The sequence below is a fragment of the Ranitomeya imitator genome, chromosome 2, assembly GCF_032444005.1.
Source record: "Ranitomeya imitator isolate aRanImi1 chromosome 2, aRanImi1.pri, whole genome shotgun sequence".
In the NCBI taxonomy this organism is placed as follows: Eukaryota; Metazoa; Chordata; class Amphibia; order Anura; family Dendrobatidae; genus Ranitomeya; species Ranitomeya imitator.
Window position 1 is genome coordinate 665,651,578 of NC_091283.1, and position 21,028 is coordinate 665,672,605.

The 21,028-nt window shown below is 45.3% G+C and overlaps 1 protein-coding gene across 1 annotated transcript in view; it reads left to right on the plus strand.

Annotated features, from left to right (window-relative positions):
• Window positions 1–11,683, plus strand: part of PAOX (polyamine oxidase) — a 70,867-nt gene extending 59,184 nt beyond the window's left edge. The window contains exon 7 of the mRNA XM_069752994.1: window positions 9,282–11,683. Within this exon, the coding sequence (XP_069609095.1) occupies window positions 9,282–9,428 (147 nt within the window). The 3' untranslated portion in view covers window positions 9,429–11,683. The remainder of the gene's footprint in view (window positions 1–9,281) is intronic.
• Window positions 11,684–21,028: the final 9,345 nt, after the last annotated feature.

The window sequence follows — 21,028 nt, forward strand, 5'->3', positions numbered from 1 at the left end:
TGTAAAATTAATTGAGACATCAGTAGTTTAAGTGTTTTTAAATATCCATATTGAATCAGGAGCCCCATATAATACTCCATACAGTTTATGATGGGCTCCATAAGATGCTCCATTTTAAAAATATGCCCCATATAATGCTGCACAAATGTTGATTATGACCCCATAAGATGCTCCATACAGACATTTGCAACGTATAATGCTCCACAAATGTGGATTATGGCCCCATAAGATGCTCCATACAGATAATTGCCCCATAAGATGCTCCATACAGATACTTGCCCCCATATAATGCTGCATGTGGCCCCATAAGATGCTCTATACAGATACTTGCCCCCATATAATGCTGCACATGGCCACATAAGATGCTCCATACAGATATTTGCCCCGTATAATGCTCCACAAATGTGGATTATGGCCCCATAAGATGCTCCATACAGATAATTGCCCTATGTAATGCTGCACGTGGCCCCATAAGATGCTCCATACAGATACTTGCCCCCATATAATGCTGCATATGGCCACATAAGATGTTCCATACAGATACTTGCCACTATATAATGCTCTACATAGCCCCATAAGATCCTCCATACAGATACTTGCCCCTATATAATGCTGCACATGGCCACATAAGATGCTCCATACAGATATTTGCCCCCATATAATGCTGCACATGGCCACATAAGATGCTCCATACAGATATTTGCCCCGTATAATGCTCCACAAATGTGGATTATGGCCCTATAAGATGCTCCATACAGATATTTGCCCCCATATCATGCTGCGCATGGCCCCATATAATGCTGCACATGGCCCCATACAGATGCCCCATACAGATATTTGTCCCCATATCATGCTGCACATGGCCACATAAGATGCCCCATACAGATATTTGCCTCCATATCATGCTGCATGGCCACATAAGTTGCCCCATACAGATATTTGCCCCCATATCATGCTGCACATGGCCATATAAGATGCTCCATACAGATATTTGCCCCATATGCTGTTGCTGCGATTAAAAAAAAAAAAATTTACATACTCACCTCTCCGGCCCCCGGCACTTGCTATACTCACCTTTCCTGTTCCACCGCTGACCGCCACTGTGTCTTCCCATCCTCTGCACCGACGTTCAGGAAGAGGGCGGCGTGCACTAATCGCGTCACCGCGCCCTCTGACCTGAGCGTCACTGCGGAAGACACAGCGGCACCGACGGTGGAATGAGGAGCAGGTGAATTTCGCGTACTGCACCCGTCATACTTACCTGCTCCTGGCGCCGTCGCTGCACATCTGTTCCCCGGCGCCGCATTTTCCTCCTGTAGTGAGTGGTCACCGTTACCGCTCATTACAGTAATGAATATGCGGCTCCACCCCTATGGGAGGTGGAGCCGCATATTCATTACTGTAATGAGCGGTACCATGTGACCGCTCACTACAGGAACAAGCTGAGGAGCCAGGGACCTGCAGGGACCGCGCCAGGAGTAGGTAAGTATAATTAGACAGCCCCCGCTCCCCCTCCCCTGCCGACCCCTGGGTATGACTCGAGTATAAGCCGAGAGGGGGACTTTCAGCCCAAAAAAGTGGGCTGAAAATCTTGGCTTATACTCGAGTATATACGGTACTTTGTTAAAAATGCTAAATTATGTGCATAAGCGTTGCCTTTCCTAAATAGTTAAAAAAGCTGCATACAAACGCACTTTTTGCCAACATGCGTGCATAAACCAATAAAGTAAAACGAAAGGGAGGTATGTATGCGTTACAATTAACTACTGCTGAAGGAAGCCTACCTTTGCTTCTGTGTATCCAAGGTCTGATGTGCCCTCCTTGGTTTTTCCTATGGATAAGAGGAGGCAGTTTGGCTTATCCTGGGTCACCCTAGGTAATGTGTCAGCTGTCCTGAGTTCGATCCTTCACCGATTGAGCAGACAGCGTGCCGGCTGGTCACATCTGTCCTCACACTGGCTTGTGGGAGTCTACTGTCCTCTGTGCCTGGGTGACGGCGCTGGAGGGGCAAACTCTCCTTCAAATAAGGAAGAGAAGCGTGCGGCTAATCATTCAATATTTTTCAGAGGTTTCAACCTCCTTCATCAGGGTTTACATGCACAAGAGCGGGCAGATCTTTTATAGGTCCGAATCTCCAGTTATTGGTGCAATATAAAACCATGCAATTAAAAGGCAAATAGTTCAATTTCGCTGTTTAGACCATATGGTCTTAATGAATTTAGTAGAAAAATCTATTTGCTTTCTTTTCTTGACATAATGTAATGGAATTTCCCCCTCTTCAATGTTCTTCAACATATTCTGTGTCCCAAAATTTACTCCCCGTTAGTTGGCTATTATGTGCTGTTTTATAACCATAGGATAGTTGATGTCCACTAAACTGTAGTTTGATATTATAAAGGTGTTCCTTCATTCTCACCCTCAATTCACTCTTTGTTCTCCCTACCTAAAGTTTCTGACAAGGACATTGTATGCAATATACTATTCGTTTAGTGTGGCACGTTTTTTAATAGTAAATGTCTCATCAGAGCCCAAAAAAGGTGAATATGGGGTTATGATTTCTCCTTGCCTTACACATTTCAAATATTTTGCAAGGAAAAAAAAACCTTTTTCTGTACTATGTACTAGCTTTGTATATAAAAAGGCAAACAATCTGAATATGAATTGAGGGCGAGAATGAAGGAACACCTTTATAACATCAAACTACAGTTTAGTGGACATCCATTGTCTTATTATAAAACAGCACATAAAGGCCAACCAACAGGGAGTAAATTTTGGGGTATAGAATATATTGAAGAACCAAGGAGGGCACGTCAGATCTTGGATACACAGAAGCAAAGGTAGGCTTCCTTCAGCAGTAGTTAATTGTAGCTCTAAAGGTGCATAAAGCCTTATTAACTTGTTTAGAATGCCTTTTTTTTTAAAGTAACGCTTTACCCTGACACTTAAGTGAATCCACATTTGTCTGCAACACACACTGCCTAGTGCCCTCATTTTTTCCCCACTCCTTCTTCAACTGAGAAAGATGTTCCAGTTTTTCAGTATCCAACATAGCCACCACATTTTCATAGGGAGCAGTAGCAAGTCTAAAGGTACCGTCACACTGAACGATATCGCTAGCGATCCGTGATGTTGCAGCGTCCTGGCTAGCGATATCGTCCAGTTTGACAGGTAGCAGCGATCTGGATCCTGCTGTGCCATCGTTGGTCGGAGCAGAAAGTCCAGCACTTTATTTCGTCGCTGGACCTCCCGCAGAGATCGCTGAATCGGTGTGTGTGATGCCGATTCAGCGATGTCTTCACTGGTAACCAGGGTAAACATCGGGTTACTAAGCGCAGGGCCACGCTTAGTAACCCGATGTTTACCCTGGTTACCAGCGTAAACGTAAAAAAACAAACACTACATACTTACATTCCGGTGTCTGTCCCCCGGCGCTGTGCTTTCCTGCACTGGCTGTAAGCGCCGGCCAGCCGTAAAGCACAGCGGTGACGTCACCGCTCTGCTTTATGGCTGGCCGGCGCTGACAGCCAGTGCAGGAAAGCACAGCGCCGGAGGACAGACACCGGAATGTAAGTATGTAGTGTTTTTTTTTTTTTACGTTTACGCTGGTAACCAGGGTAAACATCGGGTTACTAAGCGCGGCCCTGCGCTTAGTAACCCGATGTTTACCCTGGTTACCAGGGGACCGTCATCGTTGGTCGCTGGAGAGCTGCCTGTAAAATAGGAAGAACAGCGCTCCAAACGGGTGTCATCCAATAGAAGAGAACTTTATTCCAGCCATGGTAAAATAGCAACGTTTCGGCTGCACATTCAGCCTTTTTCAAACATACAGCATAGTGCCGTGGGCTGTCTTAAATAGTGTGCACTCCACGCAGGGAGCCAATCACCATTCTGTGTCAGCCCACCATTAACATATAAACAATCAATATGACAAAACAGACATCAGATATATATAGCCATATGATTAACATATAGGCACACCACCGCCAAGTGTAACTCTATAATACTCATCACATAAATATAAAAACATGCAGTGTTTACTCTTTTCTCTCCATACGTTTCCACAGTGTTTAATTGTCTCCATGGTGACCGTTTACCAATGGGCTCTACTGTGTGATGTATTTCGGGATTGTTGTCTAGATCGCTGCAGCGTCGCTAAATGTGACGGTACCTTAATGTGACGGTACCTTAAGTCAATGCCTATACAGCATAGGAAAGACTGCACCAGGCTCCAGGGTGGAGGGTTGCTTTAATACTGCAAGAGAGATTTTATCAGGTTGAAGTTCACTAATGGGGCTAACAAATACAGTGAATAGTGAAAACTGTTTTTTTTTTTTCGCCCCTTAAAAATATATTAAAAAATACACGTGTCATTGTTATGTCCATAAAAGTCTCATCTATCATATTATAAACACTGTTGAAGGAAAGAGCACAAATAGTGTGTTATGTGAGAAGGTTAAAAAGTTAATCTATAGGATTTCACTCACCAGATATGGTTAAGTTGAAGCATTGAAAAGATTCGCTGCAGCAGATCCACGAGTCCAGGAGACACCCGTCATTTAGATACAGATTGGGATAAGTGTGGTAAATATCTGCGCTGCTGAATCACTAAAATTCCAGAGATTATTAGTACATGTGGCTTTATTATTCTGTGCGTTTCAGAGTTCAAGACTCCTTCATCATGATGCACCACAGGAACATCCTGAATTTTAGTGATTCAGCAGCACAGATATTTACCACACTTATCCCAATCTGCATCTAAACGACTGATCTATTAAAATATAAAATTAATCACTCCAATGTGTAAACTCTGTACAGCCAACTACGTCTTGCTGTCAAGCCTCAACTGCGATAAGCAGGTTTTTGAAAAAATGAAACGTTAAAACGTAACCTTTACTCTGTTACTAGATAAAAAGTGGTATAGTGCCACTAAGGTGCTAGTGCTGACACATACATAAACAGAAACGAACAACCCATAAAATATCTCGGATCACTCCAAAGGGCCACGAAAATGGTTACCATTCGGAGACACAAGAAAATATCCCGACGCTAGAGACACCTCATGCCACATAGGAGGAAAAAAAACCCCTGCTAATACCATCAAATGAACAGTAGTGAACACCCCGTGCCCATCGGGGATCACACACTATAAAGCAGTAAATATAACGGGGGGTACCTCTCCCTAAGGTGCTCTATAGGGGATATAAAGTACAGTGTAAGTAGATCCTGAGATAGCAGTATGTAAACGCGATATACCAAATGTGCTGAACATAAAAAGCATACCCTTACATAACATAGATATTAAGTGGACTAAGCGTCTCCCTACCGGAGGCCAGACAACAGGTAACACCGTTTTCCACTGAGGGAACCTCTCAAGGTGTGTGTCTAGTACGCCACCTAATGGGATAAAATCTTATGTCCACCAATTAAACATGTACTCATCTGCTTATTCTGGTGACTATCACAGTCCTTCTGCAGAGATGGATTGAGCCGGACCCTTTAGCGTTTTTTAAACATCTGCCTTATGGTATCCTGCTTGAAATATGCCTCCCGACGCGTTTCTTCCTGAATTGAGTCATCAGGGGATTATGGCATAACGGTTGAGCAATCGCGACCGTTATGCCATAATCCCCTGATGACTCAATTCAGGAAGAAACGAGTCGGGAGGCATATTTCAAGCAGGATACCATAAGGCGGATGTTTAAAAAACGCTAAAGGGTCCGGCTCAATCCATCTCTGCAGAAGGACTGTGATAGTCACCAGAATAAGCAGATGAGTACATGTTTAATTGGTGGACATAAGATTTTATCCCATTAGGTGGCGTACTAGACACACACCTTGAGAGGTTCCCTCAGTGGAAAACGGTGTTACCTGTTGTCTGGCCTCCGGTAGGGAGACGCTTAGTCCACTTAATATCTATGTTATGTAAGGGTATGCTTTTTATGTTCAGCACATTTGGTATATCGCGTTTACATACTGCTATCTCAGGATCTACTTACACTGTACTTTATATCCCCTATAGAGCACCTTAGGGAGTGGTACCCCCCCGTTATATTTACTGCTTTATAGTGTGTGATCCCCGATGGGCACGGGGTGTTCACTACTATTCATTTGATGGTATTAGCAGGGTTTTTTTTTCCTCCTATGTGGCATGAGGTGTCTCTAGCGTCGGGATATTTTCTTGTGTCTCCGAATGGTAACCATTTTCGTGGCCCTTTGGAGTGATCCGAGATATTTTATGGGTTGTTCGTTTCTGTTTATGTATGTGTCAGCACTAGCACCTTAGTGGCACTATACCACTTTTTATCTAGTAACAGAGTAAAGGTTACGTTTTAACGTTTCATTTTTTCAAAAACCTGCTTATCTCAGTACTTGTTTTTTCGGTTTTTGACCCATTTGTTCTAAGCCAGGCTAGTTCAAGCCTCAACTGCCTCTATGGCCGAAAATTATGTTTGACAAAGCTCACTGTATTCCATCTACATCAGTATAATCAATAGCCCCGAAAGCACATTTGCCTCAGTCCTGTTTTGCGGGGTTTCAGCCATAAGCCTCAACAGAGCCACTGAACGTATGTTTATGCGCAGAGTGTGAGGGCAGGACCCACTTTTATCCTGACTGTGCCGCATGTATTGTGGAGGCAGTACCCACTTTTATCCCGACTGTGGTGCACATAGTGAGAGGGGAGTACCCACTTTTATCCTGACTGTGGCGCACATAGTGTGGGGGCAGGATCCACTTTTATCCTGACTGTGGCGCACATAGTGTGAGGGCAGGACTCACTTTTATCCTGACTATGGCGCACATAGTGTGAGGGCAGAACTCACTTTTATCCTGACTATGGCGCACATAGTGTGGGGGGCAGGACCCACTTTTATCCTGACCGTGGCGCACATAGTGTGAGGGCAGGACTCACTTGTGATGTACATAGTGTGAGGGCAGGACCCAATTTTATCCTGACTGTGGCACACATAGTGTGGGGGCAGGACCCACTTTTATCCTGACTGTGGCGCACATAGTGTGGGGGCAGGATCCACTTTTATCCTGACTGTGGCACAGATAGTGTGAGGGCAGGACTCACTTTTATCCTGACTGTGGCGCACATAGTGTGGGGGCAGGATCCACTTTTATCCTGACTGTGGCGCACATAGTGAAAGGGCAGAACCCACTTTTATCCTGACTGCGGCGCACATAGTGTGAGGGCAGAACTCACTTTTATCCTGACTATGGCGCACATAGTGTGAGGGCAGGATTCGTTTTTATCCTGACTGTGGTGCACATAGTGAAAGGGCAGAACCCACTTTTATCCTGACTGTGGCACATGTAGTGTGAGGGCAGGACTCATTTTTATCCTGACTATGGCGCACATAGTGTGGGGGCAGGACCCGCTTTCATCCTGACTGTGGCGCACCTAGTATGAGGGCAGGACTCACTTTTATCCTGACTGTTATGCACATAGTGTGAGGGCAGGACCCAATTTTATCCTGACTGTGGCGCACATAGTGTGAGGGCAGGACTCACTTTTATCCTGACTATGGCGCACATAGTGTGAGGGCAGAACTCACTTTTATCCTGACTATGGCGCACATAGTGTGGGGGCAGGACCCGTTTTCATCCTGACTGTGGCGCACATAGTGTGAGGGCAGGACTCACTTTTATCCTGACTGTGATGCACATAGTGTGAGGGCAGGACCCAATTTTATCCTGACTGTGGCGCACATAGTGTGAGGGCAGGACTCACTTTTATCCTGACTATGGCGCACATAGTGTGAGGGCAGAACTCACTTTTATCCTGACTATGGCGCACATAGTGTGGGGGGCAGGACCCGCTTTTATCCTGACTGTGGCGCACATAGTGTGAGGGCAGGACTCACTTTTATCCTGACTGTGATGTACATAGTGTGAGGGCAGGACCCAATTTTATCCTGACTGTGGCACACATAGTGTGGGGGCAGGACCCACTTTTATCCTGACTGTGGCGCACATAGTTTGGGGGCAGGATCCACTTTTATCCTGACTGTGGCACAGATAGTGTGAGGGCAGGATCCACTTTTATCCTGACTGTGGCGCACATAGTGAAAGGGCAGAACCCACTTTTATCCTGACTGTGGCGCACATAGTGTGAGGGCAGGATTCATTTTTATCCTGACTGTGGTGCACATAGTGAAAGGGCAGAACCCACTTTTATCCTGACTGTGGCACATGTAGTGTGAGGGCAGGACTCACTTTTATCCTGACTGTGATGCACATAGTGAAAGGGCAGAACCCACTTTTATCCTGACTGTGGCGCACATAGTATGGGGGCAGGACCCGCTTTTATCCTGACTGTGGCGCACATAGTGTGAGGGCAGGACCCAATTTTATCCTGACTGTGGCGCACATAGTGTGGGGGCAGGACTCGCTTTTATCCTGACTGTGGCACAGATAGTGTGAGGGCAGGACTCACTTTTATCCTGACTGTGATGCACATAGTGTGAGGGCAGGACTCACTTTTATCCTGACTATGGCGCACATAGTGTGGGGGCAGGACCCACTTTTATCCTGACTGTGGTGCACATAGTGTGAGGGCAGGACTCACTTTTATCCTGACTGTGGCGCACATAGTGTGAGGGCAGAACTCACTTTTATCCTGACTATGGCGCACATAGTGTGGGGGCAGGACCCACTTTTATTCTGACTGTGGTGCACATAGTGTGGCGGCAGGACCCAATTTTATCCTGACTGTGGCGCACATAGTGTGGGGGCAGGACTCCATCTGTGAACATAGCATTATGAGGTTTAATTATATATTCAAGTTCCCATTTGTCTGACGTGATAACTTGCTTTTTACCAGGAGTGTGAGTAAACAGAGCATTTGAAAGGAGTGATGGTCCGATATATGGGCTGTCACTCCATTCACTTTCTATGGACTGTCAGTGATATCTCCTTGCCCTTATTAGCTTACCGCCACATGCGGGAACATAGCTTTCTTCAAAGGGTGGGACCATTAGCAATTAGCAAGTTGTCACCTTACAGGTGATAATTTCCATTCATAGTTCAACCAGTATAGAGAGTAAAGCATACTCATAATGCTGTAGATGTTTCTTGTTTGTACAGGGATTTGTCATTCTTTATCATTTAATCTTTTTAAATTTTACTTTCCTGACCAATTTCTGCTATTTCGTTGCAATATGTAATGACGGTTTAAAGCTAAAACCGCTCACTAATATTGGCGAGAGTTGCATATTTTGCATTGTTCCTTGTGCCTCAACATGCTGACAACCAAATTACCTTCATTTCTTCTTTAGCCATTGCAGATTCTTTTTGCTGGAGAAGCCACAGAAAGAAACTTCTATTCGACAACTCACGGAGCCCTCATGTCTGGATGGAGGGAGGCACAGCGTTTGATTGACCGATATCCAGTGCAGGGGGTCACTGTTAGACCTAAGCTCTAAAGAAACAACTCACTGTGGAACTGCACCAATGTTTTATTATTTTCAACAACAAAAATAAAAACATCCATTGGTTTGGTGAAACAAGAAAAAAATGCAGTTTACTATATTAAGTATGTGCTATTCTTGGGTAAATGCATATAAACCCAATAAATCCCTCCAGCTTACTAGTGGTATCATAGGAAAAGAAGAAACGTATAACCGTAGATTGCAAACTAGAGGTTTACTTTACATAAGGCATTATTGTGTAATCTGATATGTCCTCAATTGCTTAAAGGGAGTTTTTCACCCCAAATTCAAAGTTAACCAAATAAGTAATGTTTGCTTTATATGTTTCATTGTTATAGTTTAGTTTGAAAACGATTTATATTCCATGTGCAAATGAGGGGGCCTCGGTGCACCCTTGGCATGGCAAGAGCTCAATGCATCGTAACCCAACCAAGTTGCTTACTGAGTAGTTCCCTGACTCTGATTGGCCAGAGCAAGTGCTGCCTGGACCCTAATCGTGAGTGAGTCCTTCCCTCACACTATGTGCACCACAGTTAGGATAAAAGTGGGTCCTGACATTACACTGTGCCGCGCACAGCTGACTGTGCACAATCAGCACAGCTGTTAGGGTTTAGTCAGTGCGTGCGCTGGCCAAGCGTGCGCTGTCAACCAGTGACAGGGAACCATGCTGTATAAAAATTGAAGGGGCGTAGCGGAGCACTGAGCTCTTGCTACGCCAAGGGTGCACCACAGCATCCTCATTTGCATATCAAATATGAGAAGTTTTCAAACTAATTACAAGAATGAATTGTATACTGCTAATATTTTTATAGGGGCTAAGTGCCTTATATATGTATTTAATTAGTTTAGTTTACATTTTGCAAGTGACAGATTCCCTTGTCCCACCATAAGGCAGGTTTCACACGTCAGTGGCTTTGGTACGTGTGGTGACACGTACCGGAGACACTGACTCACGTAGACACATTAAAATAAATTTGTCTCTGCACATGTCAGTGTGTTTTCACGGACCGTGTGTCCGTTTACAAAACATGGAGACATGTCAGTGTTCGTGGGAGCGCACGGATCACACGGACCCATTAAAGTCAATGGGTCCGTGTAAACACGTACCGCACACGGATGCTGTCCGTGTGCCATACGTGTGCCGCCTAAGGACCACACGGAACAGCGCTACAGTAAGTGCTGTCCCCTGTGTGTGGTGCTGAAGCCGGCATTCATCCCTTGCAGGAGACAAGGGATGAAAAATCAAGTTTTTTTTGTTAAAACTAAAGTTTGGGGGTCATCTAATGCCTCCCACCCCCTTGCACCCACCCGCTTGCAGAGAAATACTCACCCAGCTCCCGCGATACCTCCTCTCAGCGCCGCAGCTTGTCCTGTGTGAGCATCACGTGGTACCGCTCATTACAGTGATGAATATGCGGCTCCACCCCTATGTGAGGTGAAGCCGCATATTCATCACTGTAATGAGCGGTACTACGTGACCGCTCACACAGGACAAGCTGCCGGCGCTGAGAGGAGGCATCGCGGGGTGAGAATTTCTCTGCAAGCAGGCGGGTGCACAGGGGGTGGGAGGCAGGAGGTGACCCCAAACTTTATTTTTAACAAAAAAAAAAACCTTGATTTTTCATTCCCTCTCTCCAGTGAACGCTGCTGGGGAGAAGGAATGAATGCCGGCTTCAGCACCAAAAGCAAGGGGACAGCGCTTAACTGTAGCGCTGTCTCCTGCACGGTCCGTGTGGTCCTCAGTCGGCACACGGGCGGCACATGGCTGCCACACTGATGTGCCACGTGAGCACACGGACACGGATAACTCCGGTACCGATTTCTCCGGTACCGGAATTATCTGGATGTGTGAGACTGGCCTAAAGAATACATTTAGTAAAGCCGAAAAGGTGGAGATAAATGGTTTTGTAATTTACAGTTATTAAAAATTATGCTTTGTTCAAAAAAAAAAATAACAAGCCATGCTTACATCTGCTGAAGTATGCTCCCTGGTTCCCCCTGGCGTTATGACGTCTGCAAACTTTGGTTAAATGTATTGTTTTTGGTGGCACAATCCCTTTAACAGTGCTGTCTACCAGCGCTCTCATAACATTATGTCACATGAGTGCTGCAGACTGTCTGAAACTATCATTTTTATCAGCATCCGCATGTTGGTGGGCCAACCCCTTTAAGAGCTGCACAGGGACACTTCCATTTACTAGTTACTATATTTTTCATTCTGAATTTAATAAAAATATTCATTGAGTCTTCTCATTGCATACTATTTTTTTATAAATAAATACTTTTATAAAAATTTTAAGGTCAATAAGTTCTACTTTGACACTTAGAACTCCAAGATTATTTTCAATAAATGAATAAATTATTCTCACAATACAATTTAATGAATAGACCAACACTACACATTACTTTCATATAGAACTGAAGTCATTAATCCTAACTAGTGGTGATCCAGCAGTAAACTGCTGAAGTGCTCAGTACTCGAAACAAGCAGGTTGAACTCTCGGATGACATACACACACTTCCAGAGATACTGAATCCCTGTACAGGAAGGTACGATAGTCTGAGTTTAAAAAGATTTTTACCAAAGTTTATTTATCAAATTCATTTTAACCCCTTCACGCCGCAGCCCTTTTTCGTTTTTGCGTTTTTGTTTTCGCTCCCCTCCTTCCCAGAGCCATAACTTTTTTATTTTTCTGTCAATATAGCCATGTGAGGGCTTATTTTTTGTAGGGCGAGTTGTACTTTTGAACGACATCATTGGTTTTACCACGTCTTGTACTAGAAAACGGGAAAAAGATTCCAAGTGTGGTGAAATTGCAAAAAAGTGCAATCCCACGCTTGTTTTTTGTTTGGCTTTTTTGCTAGGTTCACTACATGCTAAAACTGACATTGCCATTGTGATTCTCTAGGTCATTACGAGTCACCAAACATGTCTAGGTTATAATTTATCTAAGTGGTGAAAAACTTCGCTAAAAAAAAAAATTGTGCAATTTTCCGATACTCGTAGCATCTCCATTTTTCGTGATCTGGGGTCGGGTGAGGGCTTATTTTTTGTGTGCCAAGCTGACGTTTTTAATGATACCACTTTTGTGCAGATAAGTTCTTTTGATCGCCCGTTATTGCATTTTAATGCAATGTCGTGGCGACCAAAAAAACGTAATTCTGGCGTTTCAAATTTTTTTCTTACTACGCTGTTTAGCGATCAGGTTAATGCTTTTTTTAATTGATCGGGCGATTCTGAACGCGGCGATACCAAATATGTGTAGGTTTGATTTTTTTATTATTATTATTATTATTATTTTGGATGGGGCAAAAGGAGGGTGCTTTAACCCCTTAGTGACAGAGCCAATTTGGTACTTAATGACCGATCCAATTTTTGCAATTCTGACCACTGTCACTTTATGAGGTTATAACTCTGGAACGCTTCAACGGATCCCGCTGATTCTGAGATTGTTTTTTCGTGACATATTGTACTTCATGTTAGTGTTAACATTTCTTCGATATTACTTGCGATTATTTATGAAAAAAATGGAAATATGGCGAAAATTTTTAAAATTTTGCAATTTTTAAACTTTGTATTTTTATGCCCTTAAATCAGAGAGATATGTCACAAAAAAATAGTTAATAAATAACATTTCCCACATGTCTACTTTACATCAGCACAATTTTGGAAACAAAATTTTTTTTTGTTAGGGAGTTATAAGGGTTAAAAGTTGACCAGCAATTTCTCATTTTTACAACACCTTTTTTTTTTTAGGGACCACATGACATTTGAAGTCATTTTGAGGGGTCTATATGATAGAAAATAACGAAGTGTGACACCATTCTAAAAACTACACCCCTCAAGGTGCTCAAAACCACATTCAAGAAGTTTATTAACCCTTTACGTGCTTCACAGGAACTGAAACAATGTGGAAGGAAAAAATGAACATTTAACTTTTTTTTGCAAACATTTTAATTCAGAACCATTTTTTTTATTTTCACAAGTGTAAAAACAGAAATGTAACCATAAATTTTGTTATGCAATTTCTCCTGAATACGCCAAAACCCTATATGTGGGGGTAAACCACTGTTAGGGCGCACCGCAGAACTTGGAAGTGAAGGAGCGCCGTTTGACTTTTTCAATGCAGAATTGGCTGGAATTGAGATCGGACGCCATGTCACGTTTAGAGAGCCCCTGATGTGCCTAAACAGTGGAAACCCCCCACAAGTGACACCATTTTGTAAACTAGACCCCTTAAGGAACTTATCTAGATGTGTGGTGAGCACTTTGAATCCCCAAGAGCTTCACAGAAGTTTATAACGTAGAGCCGTGAAAATAAAAAATCACATTTGTTTACACAAAAATGATCTTTTCGCCCACAAATTCTTATTTTCACAAGGGTAACAGGAGAAATTAGACCACAAACGTTGTTGTGCGATTTCTCCTGAATACGTCGATACCCCATATGTGAGAGTAAACCACTGTTTGGGCGCATCGCAGAGCTTGGAAGTGAAGGAGCGCCGTTTTACTTTTTCAATGTAGAATTGTCTGGAATTAAGAGCGGACGCCATGTCGCGTTTGGAGAGCCCCTGATGTGCCTAAACAGTGGAAACCCCCCACAAGTGACCCCATTTTGGAAACTAGACCCCCCCCCCATGGAAGTTATCTAGATGTGTGGTGAGAACTTTGAATTCCCAAGTGCTTCACAGAAGTTTAGAATGCAGAGTCGTGAAAATAAAAAAATATTTTTTTTTCCACAAAAAAGATATTGTAGCCCCCAAGTTTTTATTTTCACAAGGGTAACAAGAGAAATTGGACTCCAAAAGTTGTTGTCCAATTCATCCCGAGTACGCTGATGCCCCATATGTGGGGGTAACCCACTGTTTGGGCGCACGGCAGAGCTCAGAAGGGAGGGAGCACCATTTGACTTTTTGAGCGCAAAATTGGCTGTCGTGTTTGGAGACCCCCTGATGTAACTAAACAGTGGAAACACCCCAATTCTAGCTCCAACCCTAACCCCAACACACCCCTAACCCTAATCCCAACCCGATCCATAATCCTAATCACTAACCCTAACGATAATCACAACCCTTACCCCAAAACAACCCTAATGTCAACCCTAACCATAACCCTAATCAAAACCCTAAATCCAACACACCCCTAATCCTAATCTCAACCCTAACCTCAAACCTAACCCTAATCCCAATACACCCCTAATCACAACCCTAACCTTAAAGGGGTTGTCCACTACTTTCAATTAACCCCCCAATGTACCCCCCCGGGGCCCCTAATGAATTGTGCCATTACCTTCTGTTGACGTTTTTGCCTGTGAGCGGCGCTATTCCGACTGCTGAGTCCGGGTCACGTGACCCCCAGACTGCAGCCGCCGCTCATTTCTGCCGATGTCACGTCAATTTCCAGACTCTAGAAATTGACGTGACGTCAGCAGCAGGCGTGACCATCCCCACAGTAGGCAGTCACTCATCAAGAGTGACTGGGCTGTGGGCGGTGCTGGGGGCTGCCTGCAGGGCTGTGCTGGGGGCGGGCGGGGCTGTGTGTGCTCACTGCTGCTGGGATCATGATGTGCGGGCGGGGCTGTGCTTCGGTCGCCGGTGTCTGCCCGCCGGCGCCGGTGTCTGCCCGCCTGCCGGCATGTGCGTGTGCGTGTGTGCCGGCGCTGTGAGTGTGTGTGAGTGCCGGTGCTGTGTGTGTGTGTGCCGGCGCTGTGTGTGTGTGCCGGCGCTGTGTGTGTGTGCAGGCATCGTCCGATGGGACTACAAGTCCCATCGGGCTCTGCCTGCTACACTGACAGTGAGTGACACATTAGCCAATGATGGGACAGTAGTAGTCCCATCATCTGGCTAATGTGTTGAATGTACAAAAAAAAACAAAAAAAACATACACAGTACATACATACATACATACATACAACACACACCATGCGACGACATGCACCATGCGACGACATGCACCATGCAATGACAGGCAACATGCTGCATGCACCATGTGATGACATGCACCATGCGACGGCATGCTGCATGCACCATGCGACGACATGCACCATGCGGCGACATGCACCATGTGACGACATGCTACATGCACCATGCAACGACATGCACCGTGCGACGACATGCTGCATGCACCATGCGACGATATGCAACATGCACCATGCTGCATGCACCATGCAACGACATGCACCATGCTACATGCACCATGCGACGACATGCTGCATGCACCATGCGACGACATGCACCATGCGATGACATGCACCATGCGACGACATGCGACATGCTGCATGCACCATGCGACGAAATGCACCATGTGACGACATGTACCATGCAACGACATGCACCATGCGACATGCACCATGCGATGACATGCTACATGCACTATGCGGCGACATGCATCATGCACCATGTGACGACATGCGACATGCTGCATGCACCATGCGGCGACATGCACCATGCTACATTCACCATGCAACGACATGCACCATGCGCCAACATGCGACATGAACCATGCGACAACATGCACCATGCGACGACATGCGACATGAACCATGCTACATGCACCATGCGACATGCACCATGCGACGACATGCGACATTCACCATGCGACAACAAGCACCATGCGACGACATGCACCATGCTACATGCACCATGCAACGACATGCACCATGCGTCGACATGCGACATGAACCATGCGACAACATGCACCATGCGACGACATGCACCATGCTACATGCACCATGCACCATGCGACGACATGCGACATTCACCATGCGACAAGCACCATGCGACGACATGCTACATGCACCATGCGGTGACATGCGACATTCACCATGCGACATGCACCATGCGACGACATGCTACATTCACCATGCGACAACAAGCACCATGCGATGACATGCTACATGCACCATGCGACCACATGCGACATGCACCAGGCGACGACATGCGACATGAACCATGTGACAGCATGCACCATGCGACGACATGCACCATGCGACGACATGCTACATGCACCATGTTGCGACATGCACCATGTGGCGACATGCACCATGCGACGACATGCACCATGCGACATGCACCATGCGACATGCTACATGCACCATGCGACAACATGCGACGACATGCAACATGCGATGACATGCACCATGCTACGACATGCAACATGCACCGTGCGACGACATGCACCATGCAACGACATGCACCATGCAACGACATGTGACATACAGTACATACATACATACTACATACATACAGTACATATAACATAGAGTACATACTCACCATCACTTGTCACTTTGTTCCCCGAAGCCAGTGTCACCTGTAAAAAATATTAAAATAATAAACAAACAATATACTCCCTGTCCGCAGAAATCCAATTAAAACGAGTGTCCCACGACGATCTCCCGTGGAGAGCAGGAGCATCAGCTGATGCGACCACTCTCCAGGGGCTCCAGGAACACAATGATGGAAGGTATCCTTCCATCATGTATTCCTCACAAGGTATTCCTACGCCCCTGTGAGAAAATAGTCCCTAGTCTCACTATTGGCATTGCTGGGTGAGACATTTTCCCACGCAGCAATTGCCATAAAGTGAGACTTTGAACTAGATTAACCTCAGTGATGCACTGCAGGAGCCATTGTCTCCTGTCAGTGTGTCACTGAGGGTCCTATAGAGCAGTGACATCACCCGATGTCTCTGTTCTATAGGGGAGATCGTCGTGGGACACGCGTTATTAATTGGACTACGGCGGACGGGTAGTATACGGTTTATTATTTTACTTTTTTTTGTGCTGAAGTATGGTAAGTATGGTTAAATGAAGAATATTAAAATACTTTTTTCCAAATGTGTGTGTGTTTTATTAACCCTTTCTTACTATTGGATTAATAATGGATAGGCGTCCTATTGACGCCTCTCCGTTATTAACCCGGCTTAATGTCACCTTACAATAGCAAGGTGACATTAACCCCTTATTACCCCATATCCCACCGCTACTCGGGAGTGGGAAGAGAGGGGCTAAGTGCCAGAATTGGCGCATCTTACAGATGTTCCATTTCTGGGGCGGACAGGTATTTGTGAAATTTGTGCACGACGTGGGCAGCAGATGCAGTTTTTCAACGCATCCGCTGCCCATTCTGAAGTGCGGGGAGGAGGGGGCGGAGTTTCTGCCGCGCATGCGCGGTAGAAAATGGCGGGCGAGACGGCCCAAAATTTTTTCAATTGAACGTTTTTTCATGCCGACGGTCCGCCAAAACATGACGGATCCGTAGCACGACGGAGGCGATGTCTGGCCATCCGTCACGATCCGTCGCTAATACAAGTCTATGGGTAAAACGCATCCTGCGAGCACATTTGCAGGATCCGTTTATTTGCACCGGATCGTTTTTTTTCCGCCAGATCTGTTTTTTTCAACCGGATCCGTTTTTTTCCGCCGGATCCATTTTTTTCCACCGGATGTTTTTTTTTCCGCCAGATCTGTTTTTCTCATAGAGTTGTATTAGCGCCGGATTGCGCCTGATGGCCACACGTTGAATCCGTTTTTGCAGGATCCGTCAAAAAAGCTGTTTCCGCCGGACGGAAAACACATACAGAGGAATGGTTTTTCGGTACGTCGAAAAAATGCACAGCGACTGATCTAGCAAAAAATGGATGAAACGTGTGGCCATCAGACGCACTCCGGCGCTAATACAACTATGAGAAAAAACGGATCTGGCAGAAAAAAAAACGATCAGGTGGAAAAAAAACGGATACGGCGGAAAAAAAAAGATCCGGCAGAAAAAAAAAGATCCGACGAAAAAAAACGGATCCTGCAAATGTGCTCGCAGGATGCGTTTTGTACCCACAGTCTTGTATTAGCAACGGATCCGTCGTGTTTTGGCGGACGCGACGCACAAAAAAAGTTCAATGTAACTTTTTTTGTGCAACGTGTCTGCCATTTCCGACCGCGCATGCGTGGCTGGAACTCCGCCCCCTCCTCCACGCTCATCACAATGGGCAGCGGATGCGTTGTAAAACTGCATCCGCTGCCCACGTTGTGTGTTGTGAATTCTGTGGCAGAGCTCCCTCCTGTGGTCACAAGTGGTACTTCGGCTGATTCTGTCTGTGAGCTTCCGTTGGTGGAGGAGAGTGGTACTGCAGCTTCTGAGTTTCCTTCCTCAGGTGATGTGGTGAAGTCGTTAGGTGCTGCTCTATTTAACTCCACCTGGTGCTCTGATCCTGGCTTCCAGTCAATGTTCTAGTATTGGACTTGCTTCCTCCTGGATCGTTCCTGTGGCCTGCTGCTCTGCATAGCTAAGTTTCGCTTGAGTTATTTTTGTTTGCTGTTTTTTCTGTCCAGCTTGTTTATTTGGTTTTTCTTGCTTGCTGGAAGCTCTGGGACGCAGAGGGTGTACCTCCGTGCCGTTAGTCGGTACGGAGGGTCTTTTTGCCCCCTTTGCGTGGTTGTTTTTAGGGTTTTGTGTTGACCGCAAAGTTACCTTTCCTATCCTCGCTCTGTTCAGAAAGTCGGGCCTCACTTTGCTAAATCTATTTCATCTCTACGTTTGTCTTTTCATCTTAACTCACAGTCATTATATGTGGGGGGCTGCCTTTTCCTTTGGGGGTATTTCTCTGAGGCAAGGTAGGCTTATTTTCTATCTTCAGGCTAGCTAGTTTCTCAGGCTGTGCCGAGTTGCATAGGGAGCGTTAGGCGCAATCCATGGCTGCCTCTAGTGTGGTTGGAGAGGATTAGGGATTGCGGTCAGCACAGTTCCCACGTCTCAGAGCTCATTCTATGTTTTTGGGTTATTGTCAGATCACTGTATGTGCTCTGACTACTATGTCCATTGTGGTACTGAATTACCTAATCATAACAGTTGTGCTAAATTTAGCATAACGTCCGTCGGTACGTCTGGCCGAAGGTTTGCGACGGCCCCGTACCGACGCAAGTGTGAAAGTAGCCTTACATCTGAATTTGCTGAGTATAATGCAGCCACCCCAGAGTATAATGCAGCCCCCCATAGAGTATGATGCAATCACCCCTCATAGAATATAAATATAATACAGCCCCCCATAGAATATAATGTAGCCCCGAATAGAATGCAGCCCACCTCCCCATAGAATATAATGCAGCCCCATCAAAGAGTATGATGCAATCATCCCTCATAAAATCTAATACAGCCCCCCATAGAATATAATGCAGCCTACCTCCCCATAATATATAATGTAGCCCCCATTGAATATAATGTAGCCCCCATAGAATATAATGCAGCCCCCCATAGTATATAAGACAGCCTCCCCCATAGAATAGAATATACCCCCGCAATAGTATGTAACACAGCCACATAGTATATAACACGGCCTCCCCATAGAATATAATATACCTCCCATAGTATATATCAAAGCCCGCATATAATATAGCACAACTTGCATAGTATACAGCACAGCCTGCATAATATAGCACAGCCCGCGTAGTAGTATACAGCACAGCCCGCGTAGTAGTATACAGCACAGCCCGGGTCGTAGTATATACAGCACAGCCCGCGTAGTAGTATATACAGCACAGCCCGCGTAGTAGTATATACAGCACAGCCCGCGTAGTAGTATACACAGCACAGCCCGCGTAGTAGTATACACAGCACAGCCCGCGTAGTAGTATACACAGCACAGCCCACACAGTGGTATATACACAGCCTAGCCCACACAGTGGTATATACAGCGTTTTTTGGACCCACATCCACAGCAAAACTGCAGATATTTTTTACATCTCAATGAAAGTCTAAGGCCGGAGTCACACTACAGCGAGATACGGCCGAGTCTCGCAGGTTAAATACAAGCTCTGGCACCGGCACTCCGGAGCGGAGCATGTTGCTCCATGTATTGCTATGCGGCTGCACGCTCCGCTCCAGAGTGCTGGTGCCAGAGCTTGGTTTTAACCTGCGAGACTCGGCCGTATCTTGCTGTGTGTGATCCCGGCGTAAGGGTGCAGAAACGCTGCAGTTCGGCACAAAAGAAGTGACATGCTGCGGAGAAAAAAAAAAGCTGCGTTTCGGTGCGGCCTTTTCCGCAGCATGTGCACAACAAGTCTGTGGCTCCCATAGACTTACATTGGTTGTGCACTACACTGCGGATTTGATGCAATTCCGTATGGCAAAAAACGCTGCAGATCTGCAATCAAATCCGCAACGTGTGCACACAGCCTTAGCATTTAGTGAACCTAGCAAAAAGGCAAGCAAAAAACAAGTGTGGGATTGCACTTTTTATCAATTTCATCGCACTTAGAATTTTTTTTCACATTTTCTGTTACACGACATGGTAAAACCAATGGTGTCGTTCAAAAGTAGAACTTGTCCCGCAAAGATAAGCCCTCAGATGGCCATATTGACAAAAACATTATGGCTCTGGAAAGAAGGGGAGCGATAAATGAAAAAAGCTCCAGGGGTGAAGGGGTTTAGAACCATGGATATGGACATATCTATGGAAATAGATATATAGATATATCTGTATGTATCTATCCCATATCTATCTAATTCTATCTATTTGTGTCTATCTATCTATCTATCTAATATCTATCTATCTATTATCTATCCCACATCTATCTATCTATCTATCCCATATCTATCTA